This window comes from Daphnia carinata, chromosome 4 (assembly GCF_022539665.2).
Source record: "Daphnia carinata strain CSIRO-1 chromosome 4, CSIRO_AGI_Dcar_HiC_V3, whole genome shotgun sequence".
Taxonomy (NCBI): domain Eukaryota; kingdom Metazoa; phylum Arthropoda; class Branchiopoda; order Diplostraca; family Daphniidae; genus Daphnia; species Daphnia carinata.
This window is the reverse complement of record NC_081334.1, coordinates 7,076,657-7,091,111: the sequence shown is the minus strand read 5'-3', so window position 1 is coordinate 7,091,111 and position 14,455 is coordinate 7,076,657. Positions and strand designations below refer to the sequence as shown.

General features: G+C 39.1%; 1 protein-coding gene, 1 long non-coding RNA gene and 1 pseudogene across 3 annotated transcripts; 2 read left to right on the top strand and 1 right to left on the bottom strand.

Moving 5' to 3' along the window:
- The first annotated feature begins 2,619 nt into the window (after positions 1 to 2,619).
- On the top strand, positions 2,620 to 3,682 carry LOC130687672 (uncharacterized). The gene is made up of 5 exons (XR_009000213.1): positions 2,620 to 2,883; positions 3,027 to 3,073; positions 3,129 to 3,257; positions 3,328 to 3,408; positions 3,554 to 3,682. It is a non-coding gene; the product is annotated as an uncharacterized LOC130687672 (long non-coding RNA).
- Positions 3,683 to 3,765: 83 nt separating this feature from the next.
- On the top strand, positions 3,766 to 5,255 carry LOC130687563 (probable ATP-dependent RNA helicase DHX37; annotated as a pseudogene).
- Positions 5,256 to 7,553: 2,298 nt separating this feature from the next.
- Positions 7,554 to 14,379, bottom strand: LOC130687665 (U8-agatoxin-Ao1a-like). 2 transcript variants are annotated; one of them, XM_057510843.2, is made up of 7 exons: positions 14,228 to 14,379; positions 14,078 to 14,164; positions 13,824 to 14,010; positions 13,599 to 13,721; positions 13,408 to 13,535; positions 9,493 to 9,583; positions 7,554 to 8,419 (listed from the first exon to the last, which is right to left on the bottom strand). In XM_057510843.2, exons 5-7 carry the CDS (start codon positions 13,493 to 13,495, stop codon positions 8,257 to 8,259), a joined length of 342 nt encoding a protein of 113 aa, XP_057366826.1. In that variant the 5' UTR covers positions 13,496 to 13,535; positions 13,599 to 13,721; positions 13,824 to 14,010; positions 14,078 to 14,164; positions 14,228 to 14,379; the 3' UTR covers positions 7,554 to 8,256. The 2 variants fall into 2 exon arrangements, with proteins under 2 accessions (XP_057366826.1, XP_059350833.1); XM_059494850.1 differs by lacking the exons at positions 14,078 to 14,164; positions 14,228 to 14,379 and having other exon boundaries at positions 7,554 to 8,392; positions 13,824 to 13,988.
- Between the last annotated feature and the right edge of the window lie 76 nt (positions 14,380 to 14,455).

Below are 14,455 nucleotides of genomic sequence, written 5' to 3'. Positions count from 1 at the left end.
CCGTTAGGGGTTGTCTGTTTTTTTCTTAGCCGTTCATTGATAATCGTTTCCACATTTTTTTTTTTTTTTACGTCAAAGATCGTTAAATGCAAACGCGTTCATTAACGTTGTGATAATGAACGGTTTCGGCAAGACGTCCCGTGAATTTCAATCAGAGAGGGGGAAAGCAGGATATTGCGCTGTTAAGAAGTCTTGTCTGTGAACGATAATTACGTAGATCGACATTTGGCGAAGAAAAACCCGAAAAAGGCAATAGGGAAGCGTGAATTTGGCCCTCCAGCCGGAATTGGAGCAGACATGTCGTTTGTTTAAATCTACGTACCGTTGAAATAATCAAGAGGGGACTCACCAATGATTCCGCTAGATGTCGTTCTTTTGATTGCCATTTTCATCCATTTTCACGGTTAATCCCGGTTCGTTCCGCACGATGATGAACGACCGAGAAATGTTGATTTCTTTATCTGTTAGATGGCAGCACACACTGAGACGCCTGCAAAACAGCTTTAGCTGCGCACGTTACGCTCCAGAGATGGCGTTAAGTACTGGCGGTTTTCAGTTTTTTTTTTTTTTTTTTCAGTTTCCTTACTGAACAGCCCCAACGCCATCTCTGGAGCTTAACAGGTGGGTCTCAAGCTCTTTCGTGAAAAGGTATCCCCGTTACTACGCCTGATATACTTCATGCATAGACGATACCGACGATACAGGCAAGATGGACCCGAATTGCTAGACCGGAACCATTTCACAGCCTGAAATGAAACACAAAATTGCATCTAAAATTTGACTAGGCGTAATCAAAATGTGGCATTAATATGCCATTTCACCTTCAAACAATCAACATAAAAAGCAAAAACAAAAAAAAAAAATTCCAAAACTTCCGATCCATAAGAAAAATCGATTTGTTTCCGCCCCCCCCCCCTCTATTTTCCATTTGAAAATTACGACTCGTCATAATAATAAATGAAGTACCTGAACATGTTCCATTCCTTGATTTTCCCATCGTCTGCACATCTGAAACAGTCCCGAAGAAAATGTCATGCTCCAGCTGCTGTTTCTAGGTGACAGATGCCTATATGAGCAACGCTTGATTGCACCCTCCAAAATCCACGTGGCCTACATACAAATGGCTGCAGTTAGGTGTATTCTTTAGCCGGGATTGCAAACTAATGCCATCCCAATCTGCACGATCAAAGGCGTTGCTAAGGACTTAAATTTGACTAACATGGTTAAAAGTAGCATAAACGGTAAATCCCGTACACAAAGTACACCGAAAAACTTCAATATTCTTACGTGAAAACATTTACCTTTACGATTCGATTGAATGACCCCACCTGCCATTTCAGACAGCTCTTTCAGTTTGATGGATCCAATCTGTCCTTTTTCTCCCACTTGAATTGTAGCAGCATCAAGTGTGGTCTTAGTCTTCACTTAAAACCCTTTTTAGACTTTTTTTTGGAGGGGATATTTAAAAAAAAACATCATGAACGGCAAAGTTGAACGAACGAGTAATGCTCTTTTCCACACCAATGAAGGATTGGCTGGAGAAAAAGGTGTTAAAAGCTCTTCTCAGTCGAGACATAATGAAATTCTTTCAACAAAGTTTTGTTAGCAACAGCTGTCGTGTAAGTCTTTTGCTCTTTAAACAACACAACTGCTTTAAAGCTATTCGCCCACTATTTCTCATTAAATCGGTTCAGAAGGAAAAGCTGGAAACGTAATAAAGCATTCCACCAGAGGGGGGGAAATGAGATTCTCGTACATTAAGTTTTTCTTTTTTTGACGCTTAGAACTCGGTGGCCTTTCCCACTCAATAATAAAAAGAAAGGAAACAAAACTTAGGGGTTTAGGTGCTCTCGTAAAAGGAACTCGCCTAAGCCTCGGTGATTCAACTGATCATTCCGTATGAACTTAGACAAAAACAACGACTACATCGTCTGCTACGCCGAGGGCACCATCAATGCAAAAGAGCGCGTAATTTAAACTGACACACACACACCGAAAAATCCTTAGAAATGGGGAGGATAACGTAATAGAGCCTAGGGTTATTATACTGTTCCGTTGGTAGCTCTCTATGACGTGAATCATTACCGTTCCTATTACTTCAAGCGTTTCTTGTCGAGTTTTAGTCAACCGCAAATTTTCTTTCTTCTTTCCGTTGTTGCACGAGGACTTTGTCACGCATCGTCAGCGTGTCACGGGTGACAGTTTGCATCGTCCAAGATATATTTTTTGATTGAACAATTTTTTTTTTCATTCTACATTTTTGTATTGTTTTTATTTTCCTTGTCAGCTGTATTATTAAACATCAAGCCGTTTTGAAAGTTAGGAAAAGCAATTTTTGTTTTATTCGATGGGCTGACCTTTTGTCTATATTTACTAGCCAAAAAAAAATAGTAATAACGTGGCCGTTGACGTACTTGCAGCCATTGAACTACGTGACTTTTCTTATATCAGAGATTTTTGGAACGTTGAAAAATGGTCTCACGTCCTACAACCTCTCAAAGGAAAACAAGTGCCAGTGTCCTTTTTTAATCAATGTAGCCCACGCATATCTTTTGACGTAATCACGGTAGCTATTTATGTAAGCCGGCATGTACTCTTTTGGGCGAGTTACAAAAAGGACTCCAGGGTTTCCGACTTTTGGTTGCAGGTTTCCGACACTTGGACTCTGGAACCCGACGTTAGGACATCTGTCCACCGACGTTTGGACTACTGGTCCCCGACGTTTGGGCGCAACAGTAAATTGTTGCTGAAACCAACGAGCGCTACACTTTCCGACAAGATGACTCCCGTGCCATCGACATTAGGACTTTTTTTTTATTGATGATAAGTATTGTATACGTCAAACGGACTCCCGATCTAGCGACAAATGGATTCTCAATACAGGTACACGTTAATTGTTTTATTTCTATTACCTTATATTTTATACATACTTTTGCCAAGTAGGTAGGATATTTAATTAATTTCGTTACTATAGATGTGTTTTCCTATGATGTATCGGTTTATTAATTTTACTATTTGTATTACAGAAAAAAGGATGAATAAAATTATAAGAGTTTATGTGCTGATGCCAGAGGTAAATCTATCAAGTTTTTATTTACTTAAATTTACTAATCTTTTAGTTATTCAAGGCACTAAGGTATGATGTAGCAATCGAAACCATTCCTTATAATGTTGCTGCCATACGTCATCCAAGACATTGTAGAGTATACATCAACACTTAGTCTCTGTTATTAAGAAATGTGGAAATGGAGGATAAGGTAAGACCAAGGAAGAATTCCTGTTAAGCATATTAAATAATTAATGTACATAACCTTTTGTCACTCGCAGCACAAACTCATGATTCCATTGTTGACTCAAAGCCAACAGCCCCACTTGTCTTGAGGTCCCAATGTGCATATCCAGGGAAAGGTAATGCTAACAGCAATCTTTCAAATAATGTTATGAAATTAATGAATATATAATATTTCTATTAATAGCATGTTATACAGTACATACTTAAAAACCGTCTGGTAGTATTAATTGTCTAAGAGTTTGTAATTCCTTTTTTTTTTAGCGAAGGGGATATTAATCAACGTGCTGGTCGAGCTGGTCGTACCGGCCCGGGACATTGTTACCGACTCTATTCTTTTGACGTCTTTAATGACGAGTTTGAAAAATTTTCCTTGCCAGATATCGCGCGAAGGTATTATTATTATAGATTTGGCTACTGTCAAGGGAAGTATAACAAAGTTTTATTCCAGACCCATCGACGACTTAGTTCTACAAATGAAATCAATGGACATTGAAAAAGTTATCCACTTTCCTTTCCCCACACCACCTGATATTCAGCAACTATTCGCAGCTGAGCGACGGCTGTTGTTGCTAAATGCACTGGAACCGCCGCCACGCAGCGTAGGACTCAAACGTAAGATTCGTACTGTTTTTCAATTACATTTTAAAATATTGAAAATTCATTTTAGCATTTACAGAAAGCCAAGAATGGATGTCAAAAATCACTCCACTTGGCAGAGCCATGGCAGCTTATCCATTAGCACCGCGCTTTGCAAAGATGTTATTATTAAGCCAACAAAATGACCTACGTCAGCTGAGCATTACTCTGGTGGCTGCCCTATTAGTACAAGAACTTGTGCTGGATCAGCCAGCCGATTCTGTAGCAGGCGATACTCACAGAAGGTGGCTTGGTCAAGATAGACGTCCTGGGCTGGAACGGGACAGTCCCTACTTTTAGGAGACCCCATGGTACTCCTGCGTGCTGTTGGCGCCGCCGAGTACTCGGGTGATATTGAAGCGTTTTGTTCCACGAACGGGATACGTAGCAAAGCTCTTCGTGAAGTCCGAAAACTGCGGGTCTAGCTGACAAACGAAACGAACTTGAATTTACCATCGGGCACTGCATCGATTGTGGTTGACCCTCGCATGGCGCCCCCCTACTGAATTGCAAGCCAAACTTTTGCGTCAGATTCTGATGGCTGGACTTCCCGATCACGTGGCTAAGCGAATACCTCCAAATGAAATCAAGGAAACCGAAGACTGTAGAAAGTACAAATACGCTTATCGCTGCCCAGAAATGGAAGATCCTGTCTTCTTGAACTCATCGAGTATCTTGCGCTATTCGCACCCTGAATGGATCATTTATCAGGACATTTATGAACATGCCAACAAAATCTATTTGCGTGGTATTAGGGCCATCAAACCCGAATGGCTGCCTATATTCAGTCCTACACAGTGCACCTTCTCTGCCCCCTTGGAGCTTCCTGCCCCTGGTTATGATTCAGACCAGGGCCGTGTAATGTGTCACATGAATGTTACATTTGGGAGAAGTGGTTGGCCTCTGCCTGTAATGGAGCTTGAATATCCAGCTGGTATCGACCGGTTCAAGTTTTTAGCCCAGTTTTTCCTTAATGGAGAGGTTTGTCGTCCTCTAGCAAAGTACGTATTGGCTCTAGTTTTGTTCATATTTTCCAGCCGTACTAAATAAGTAATTTTGTTATGTAGATACACGGCAGCTCTGCTGTCAACTCCATCAACAATGGTCAAGACATGGGTGAAACTCCAGCCCAAGACACAAGTGTTACTTCAACAACTGACAATTGGTAATCTCGATAGCTTAGATTCGCTTCTTGCCGCTTGGCAAAAAGATAAATTCTATCTCCTGGGGGCCTATAAAGCCTGGGTACCTGAATCACTTCATGAAGAAATCAATACCCTTTGGCCTCCTGTGTAATTGACTGTAAAATATATTGACCTCTTCATTGCGTAAGTAAACTTCTATCGTGAAATCCAAGTTCTTGAGTTTAGCGATAACTTAATATTTTAATCTCTCTTAGCATGAAAAGTTAGCAGGGTTTCCAATTGAAAATCATCTCATTTTTATTGAAAACACACCTAAAATCAACTACGGGAAGAATAATCTCTACTCTGCCTTGACGCGCTTTTCTTTTTTCTCCTTGATTGGATTTTTCTTGCATTCATTATAAATATTACGAAAAATCAATACATTTGCGTCTGAATGAAAGTCTCTTCGGTCTCTATGGCACTTCGGCATACAGTTTTTTGGAAAAAAAGTTAACAACAACAAAACAAATAGACGAAGTTAGTTTTCCTAAACAATGTAATTCTTTGTTACAATAGTTAAATATACAATAATGAATGATCAATTGATTATTCTGGGTTTGTGACATGGCTTACGATTACAATTCAATATGAATAAAAACAATACCTGAAACTTACAGCATTTATCCTCTGTGGATTATCAGAAGATGCAATAATGCCATATGTGGCATTAGCTTTTAACTTTCCCCAATCGTGTCCAGTTGCAGCTCTCATTACAACACTGTCTTGTTCTACATAGGACTTCAGGTGCGCGAGACATGCTTTCGATTTCACGTAATTTTGCACTAATTCGTAAATAACACCTTGGTTTCGGTCAAACGCCATGGCCAAAAAGTAAACAATACAATTGCAAATGGGGCTAAACTAATAGTTTTATTAATACTTTTTTCTGTAATACAAATAGTACAATTTATAAACAGATACAGCATAGAAAAACATCTCTATAATAATAACATTAATTAAATATCCTACCTACTTGGCAAAAGTATGTATAAAATATAAGGTAATAGAAATAAAACAATCAACGTGTAACTGTATGGAGAGTCCATTTGTCGCTAGATCGGGAGTCCGTTTGACGTATACAATACTAATCATCAATAAAAAAAAAAGTCCTAATGTCGATGGCACGGGAGTCCTCTTGTCGGAAAGTGTAGCGCTCGTTGGGTTCAGCAACAATATATTGTTGCGCCCAAATGTCGGGGACCACTAGTCCAAACGTCGGTGAACAGATGTCCTTTCGTCGGGTACCAGATGTCCAAGTGTCGGAAACCTGCAACCAAAAGTCGGAAACCCTGGAGTCCTTTTTGTAACTCGCCCAAAAGACTCTGTCCCGTCTGGTGTGAGGATATAATGGGTTCGTGTCATGCTCTAGTGGCGCTCTCTAGTGGCACTGACGACAACGTTCCACGACACTTTTTTTTAAATCACATACCAAGGGAAAACAAAATAAATAAGAACACGAATGACATAAAGATTACAGCATACCTTTTTATTTTCAAGTTTTTCCTGTCTGGATATCAACGGGGTAAGTGTCATGGTTCTCTACTTATCGTTTCACAATATCCCGCCATCGTCTTTGACATAGCCTTTCATCTTTTCGATGAATAGTTGGAGCAATGAGGCAGCTTTCATTGCTTCTTTAACGATCAAGTATAAACAGTAGATCGACAGTGTCTCTCTCTGTGGGGCAACGCCCCCCTAGGTTTATTGCCTTTCATCTAGAGAGTCTTCGCTTTTGTTATCCCGTTTCACTTGGCCGGTTACAAGGAGCTCCATCTATGTGTGCAATCTCATAGAGTCCAAGATGAATCCGCCAACAGTTTCCCCCTTTTGTTTTTTTTATTGATCTTCAAATCCCTTTTGTTTTACGATGTCATTACCCGCTAAAATTCATATATTTTGCATTCACAAAATGAATGAATCATGCGAATCATATTGAAGCTTGAATTGAAGTTAAAAAATCGCATTTTTGTGTTATGTCCTCCCGGAATATGGCAGGACATCCTAGGCAAAGTGTATCGATTGATAGTCTTTTTCCTATATAATATCCTTAGTCATTAATATTAAAAAGAAACACGATGACGTGGGACGAGGATAACTCCGAAGGAAGCCGAAGACCAATATAACAGCGATGCTGTTCCAGCTCTCGACATCACTGCCCTTTAAGCAGCAGCTGGAGGCGGCATGCACATCAGCTTGATGTAACCAATTATTCTTTTATTTCTTTTTTTTAAAGAAGTCAGATATCACCTTTTTCTATGATATTGTTTGTTTTATCTTGGGATGTTGTTTATTTCAATATATTCATCAATTATTAGAAGAACTGAATTGATTGACCAATTCTATCAGCACATGTATGTAGTTGCTAAATAATCCTGACTTTTATTTTTTGGAGTTAATTTTGTTGTTTTCATAGTGTTTTTGTAAGCTTAATTGAAGAGTACAATTAATTATGTGTTATATTAATAATACAACAGTGACTTGAACATTGAACAATGAAACAAAAAATAGCTGGGAATTACACAGGAGTATGGAAATAGACAGAGATGCCCCATTTTGTCTTGATTTGAGGGGCAGAAACAGATATAAAGAGCCAATCTGATATTAAAATCATATTTTAAAACAATTTATATTAATATATAGAAATAAAATATCATGTGTCGTGGAAGAATATTGAGAAAATGAAAAATTCATATAAACTCATTTTTCAATTCAGGTTTTTTTTTGTTTTTTTGTTTTGAAAACATGACCGTTGATTTTCTCTTCTTGACTTACGTAATAAATTCTTTAAATTTTGGATGTGGAGGGTCTGGAAAGCGATTTCCCTTTTCGACAAGAACGGCTAGTATTTCCTTCGAAAAAGATGAAATGGAGCCTGAAAACCAATGAATTAATAAAATTGCTTATGTCGACAAAAAAAATAAAATAGGAAGTTGGTTTTAATAAATAATCTTTTTTTTCCTAAAAACGTATTGGTAATTGAAATTATTTGATGCTTTGTCCTGATGGCTGGTGATGTTTCTTTAGTGAGGGCTGAGATCTGCTCCGTCGTGTTTGGGATATTCTTTTGGGGAAGGTATTGAGAAATGAATTTTTTCCGAATCAATTCCTTTGTTTGTTTTCTTTTTGAGTGGGTCGGTTTTCTTAGCCCCATTTCTGGAAGAGTCCGGCCCGATGGCATCGGCAGTTGGAGCCCCACAGGTTGCAGCGACAGGAGCTGCTGAAGCAGCAATCGTTCCTCCGGTGGTCGCAGCTTCCTCCGCGGCGGATGCAAGATCGTCTGGAAACATAAATCAAAGGCGAACGTCTGAAAAAGAAATAAACATAAGAAAAAAAACGAGAAAAATAGGGGTGAAAGTGGGCGAAAAAATAAAACGGGGGAAAACCTGCGCGATTTTTTATTTTAAAAAGAACGTTAAAAAAAAAACTAGCGGAAAATTGACGTTGCCTGTTACGAGAATAAAATGGCGATAAACCAAACGGACATGATCAAGATGATTTATGTGGCAATACAGAAGGAAGAAAAGAACAAATTTTATTATTCATTGATCGCTTCGCTCACGACACTTTCACTTCGTCCATTTTCGCAGGCGAAACGGTTTGGCAATTGATCTTGTTTTTTTTTTTTTTTGCTTGGTTAAGCGATTATCCTTTAAACAGATGACCACTCTGACCGAATAGAAAAGTATGTCATTGCGGTAGCTCTTGCGCGCCTTAATTATTAATCAGTCCGAGACATGCAACACTTTCTCTTGATCAACAAAGAAACCGATTTTCTTTTTTTACTTCCCTAACAACAAGTGAACGATCCAACAAGCCTCATCGTTTGCCCTTTCGTGACTTGCCCTGTCTTACGTATTATTCCATTTGATGAACGTAACGAACGCAGAGGTTATTATAATTTATTTACTAGGAACCAAATAATCAAATCAAAATATAAATTCCCTTTTTTTTTTTTAACAAACGTCAATCCGTAAGATGATTTTTACTTCACGTCCCGACAGTTCCCCTTAAGACTGCGTGTAATTGGTATGTTCTCGCCTACACTTGGTTGACTGACACCCCAGTCAACGCTATTTCAATTAATGCTGTTCTCTTTCTTTCTAAATTGAGCTGTCATTCTCTTGCTGTTTTTTTTTTTTAAACATCCCATCTCCAGAAAACAGTGCTAATCAGACACACTACACATCCGTTCTCCACGAAATCGCAAAAAAAAAATAAGAACCGAAAAAAAAAAAAGAGTTGGGTCAGAGGCTCAATTGGAATGGCTGATAATCAAAAAGAAAAACTAAACGAGGGGAAAATCAGAGATGCACACAGCATTAAACCAAAATCGAATAATATTGAAAATTGAATAAGAAAAAAGAAAATCAGGCATACTTTTGGGCGTTTTCCATTAGATTTTCAGCGTTGTCAGTAAAATAGTTCAGTCCAGCAGTTTGTTGTTCGTTAGCCATCTGATCGTCTGCCACTGCAATCAAACAAAAAAAAAAATGTTTTAAAGACTTAAATCCAAACTCATCAACGAAATTAAGGACCGAAGTTGAGATCTTCACGCTGTCTCCATCAGCGCGTCTCCGTTTGTACCGAGAAATGTTCAGATTCTAGTTACAAAGCGCACGTCATCACCCGACCTCGTTCAAGAGTTATTCTGCCATTTGTTCACGCTTCTATAACACGCATCAAACACTCCACACAATTTTAGTCGTCTTCATTCCAACGCCAGCGGATGGGTTATTAACGTCTTCGTTTCTTACGTAGGCGTACTTTGATTTACTGTCGATCGATCACGTCTTTTGTGATTCACGCGTGAATGGTGCAAGGCAAAAAGCTATTAGTCAAGTTCGCAGAGTGTGACTTTGGAGAGTTGCATTGAATTGAATTTTCAAACTTCCTATCCTTCAGATATTGCGTAGGAAACACGGGGTCACATTCGAGTTCAGCCGTTTCGTTTGCATAATTAGAACATTTCCTTCTAACTCGACAATGATAATTTAAGTACTCTCGTGTTCAATTTTGCTGCGCGGGGAAAACCCATTGCAAATGATTTGACTTTTTTAAAAATTCCGTACATTATACAAGGCGTTCTTAGTTCAGTCTAGGGCAAAAACTAAAATGGCCGTCTACGCTCGCAAAAAACTGAAAACATGGCAACACATTCAATAGCGCAGGCTGTGAGTGTACAAACGATGGGGTATTTGTACCGAGTTAGCAACAGCAGAAACGAGCCATATGGTACGCGTCCAGCCTAATGTCAACAGCAAGGACACGGAAAATGTACAACTCCTTTTTTTTTCTTCTTTCTTTTACTGCGTCTTGTGTTTCAATTCTTCGGAGAACTTCTCCGAATACGAGAGAGGAAACAAAAAAACAAGGTCGTTAAGTTGAACGAGAGTCGACGCTGGTTTTCTTCAAGTCTCAGGGCGACGTCTTACATAAACCCTGTTAATCTTTTTCGGTATTAAAAAGGAAAAAAAAACAAGACCTAAAGTTTCATCTAACGCCTCACCGTAGCCAAACGCGCCCAGTTCTCAAAGTGTCGTAAAAAATAATTATGCAGTGCGTACATGAATTTTCAGCTCTGAAACGACATAGCGTCTCGCACCTTACGTCATGTACAATGACGTCAATGCTTCTGCCAGCAGCTCAAGATTAAACAATGTAAGATGAATTTAAAATCCCACCCCCGAAAAATGATTAAACTTTAAATTATCTAGTTCGTTATATCACAACTAAGTCTCGAACATTTTGATGGCTGCTTTCAGAGCTTTTTCTTGATAATAAAATCAAAATATTGTATGAAGGCTTTCATGTGAACGTTAAAAATAGATGAGATTTTTTTAAAGCCTACCCCGAAAAATGCAAAACAGATGGCTAAGATTGTGGATAGAACAAACAAAAACAACAAAAAAAACGAACAAAAGATCGATAGATAATGAGATCAAGAGAGTGCCATTATGCAAAAACTTGACTATTACGTTCAACTCCCAGACCGGAGATAAACGACATGGTGCGAGAGTAAAAAGCGCACGTTCCCTATTAGCAGTTGATCTGAAGAGATCCGTACAACCATAAAAAAAAATGAGAGCAGGATCGACAACTTCTTTTTTTGTTATTTGAAATAGATTGGAAAATAAGCCAAGTACATCCAAACTCTTGATTGCCTATCAAAAACGGATCTACTCACATCCTCCAGTCAAATGAAATTTTCCCTCCAATAGTATGGGAAAAAAAAAACAAAAAAAAAGCTATTAGTTCCAAATCTAATTATTGAATTGACAAACACAGAGGAACGAAATTAACGTAAAAAAAAAACGTTATCGATTTTAATTGGGATCAAATTTATCCTGAATTAATTTGAAAAAAAAGGGTAAAAAAAAACGTGATCATCACTTTCGTATCTCACGAAATCATTTTGAAAAAAAAAATGTATTAGAAAGTGTGACAACTTTCTATCTCGTGTCGAACGGGGATGATGCGGGAGTTGTCCCGTTATCCTTGCGCCAATCATCATCAACGTCCGTTTCTCAATTGCGGCGCGCATTGACACTGCGGGGGCAAGGTCTTTTCGAGTCTAACCGGATGATGCGCGTTTGATTGACGGGTCGAGGTTTTCCAAGAGAAATTCAAACACGTTTTTCATCTTAACGTGTCACGGGGTGTACGTGACGAAACATGTCACAACAAAACACATTTCGAAAAATGAAACCCATCCCTTGATATCTATGAAAATCGTTCAATTTATAAAGAGATGTACAATCCCCTAATGGAAAGGTCATGGCTTTCGTCCAATGAAAACGTTGGAAAACTGAACACTTTCGTGACCTTTTAACTTTGCGCGTCGTCCTCTAAAGAGCGAAAGTCTTTTTGGGCCAATACATTAAGTACCAAACATACGCCAGAGAGTTCTAACTGTATAGACACTCTCCGGAGTTTTTTTTTTTTTATAGATGCATTAAAAAGGAGGAGGGAAAAAAAATGCAAACAGGCCACAAATGCAAAAGCATTCACGCGGGATTCGTCCTACATGAAAACACTCGGGAAATTATTGAAGACGCCATTTCTTTTGCGTCGTTATGCAGAGGAATAACAAAAAACCCAGCAAAAGATGTGAATGTTATAGAAAGATTTATGCGTCGTATCAAAAGATTTCGATGCAAAACTGTTTTGGCATAGATATAACATTGGTTGCCTACTGCACAACAAAGAGCAAGCCGTTCGGTGTGATCCCCGGGAAGTCACGAAAGATCCCGCCCTTTTTTTTTTTTTTTTATTTCGTGATGCGATATAAAGTAAACTTTCCCCGCATCTCCTTCCGCCGAAAAGAAAAGATAAGATTAGGAGAGGAGCGCATATGGCCAATGATACAATCCTGGCCAACAGTTTGCTGCTCTTTTGTTAGTGCACACAAAACCAAAAATTCCCTTTTCGCAAAAAAAAAAGATCCATCTTTCACGTTCGACTCATTTCCAAAATCCTAATAAGCGATGAGGAAATAAACCCTACCATAGAAAAAAAAAGTATAAACCGATAAATCAAAGGGAGATGACATAATGCAACAAGATTACGATTGCGCGTGTGTAAAAAAAAAAAAAAGCAATGCAACAGGCAGAAGAAAAAGTTAAAGCCAATTGGATCAGATCGTTGAGTCGAAAGTAAATGACTACAACACCGGAGGAGCTCGAAAAAAACATGCCCCTCTATTTGTTTGAGTGCCTCCATCTCTAACCAATCCTGCGGAATGTTTTTTTCTCTCCTTTGCCCTTTTACCTTTTTTTTTTATCCAGCCACTTTCTTATTTCCGCGGAGTACATGCACAAAAAAAAGTGAGAGAATTGCATAGAAAGAAGTGCGCGGTGAGAGGAGTGCGAGGGGGAACAGAAGTAAATCTAATCCCAACCATCACACGAAGGGACACAAGAACGGAGCCAACTAGATGTAGCTGCGAAAGATATCGATCCGTGTTTTTTTCTTTTCGGAGAGAGACACGCAGTGTGTAGGGGCATTCTTACTGCTGTGGATGCACAGTGCATACAACACTTTATACATTGAAAGGTGTCAGTCGAAAAACAACCCACGCATATAACTAAAAAAAAAGGGGGGGGGGGAGAGATCATTAGTTATCGATGCTTTCTTTTTTTAATCTGACACCCTGCATGTAATTCTATCTATCCCATTACGTGGACTTTGTGTGTTCTGGATTGGGACGGGCCACACTATTGTGGATGGACTATTGTTTCCGATCACTAAATGACACCTTAAAAAAAAAAAAGAAATAAAAGGATAACGTTTTACCTTCGTCAAAGTAATGCGGATCGAGGCTGAGGACGGCCTGGCTCAAGACGGCAACTGCCAAGAGGATGACCAACACTTTGGAAACCATTTTTCTAGATGATCTCGTAGTTCACGAAAATGGAAGACGCCTGTCAATAATTTTTAAACACATTAAAAAAAAGACATGGCAATGTTAGAATAATTCAATATACCAGAAGATTGCAATGTTGTAGTCCTTTTTTCCGTCTTTCTCAAAATGTCCGGTGAAATCAGTTTCCTTCCACAGCAACTAAAATATTGCGAATTTCCAAATGAAAACTTGACAATCGAATGGTCTTCGATGTTCCGTAATTTCAAACGAAAAACCCAAATAAAAATGCAAGATTCCAGAAAAAATAAGAGCGCTGAGCGGAATTGAAGACGAAACGAAATGTTACCGAGGAGCGTGCAATGTGACGAAGCGGGAGCGGCTGGGCTCTTGTATTTATCGGTGGCCTTCGCAAAAAAAAAAAAGGAGGCTTTAGAGTCGCCCAGTTAAGATAGCGGACACTGCGCTTGCTCATACTCTCCTCAAGGAGGGCAGCGGTTGATGCGCACAACACGATATCGTCGATAGACACGCACCTAAACAAATTCCGATCACAAATCAATTCAATATTTCGATGCGAACGAGTACATTTACGCTAGTTACCTCATGGAACAGCCCTCTTTTTCTTCAAGGAGTGAAGGCCTTATTATTCGCACCTCATCCTTAGAAATGTGGATGTAGAAAAACGCTCTAGGAAGATCGACCTTGAAGTGAAGCAAATGTGACTGAACAAAATGAAGACTGTCTCTTTACCCAGGCTGTGTCCTGCGTGATTGTGTTGTGCTAATCAACTCCTATTTCGCGACAGCCTTGGTCGACGGCCCGTCTCGCCTCCAATCAACCAGAAACACGCGTACACTTCCAATCCATAATCCAGGCTCTCAGCGTCCCTGAATTTCGGTCCTAGAAAGTCATATTTCAAAGACCTGTAGCAAGAAAAAGACCTGTCAGATAAAAATCGGCAATATGCAAAAATCTTTT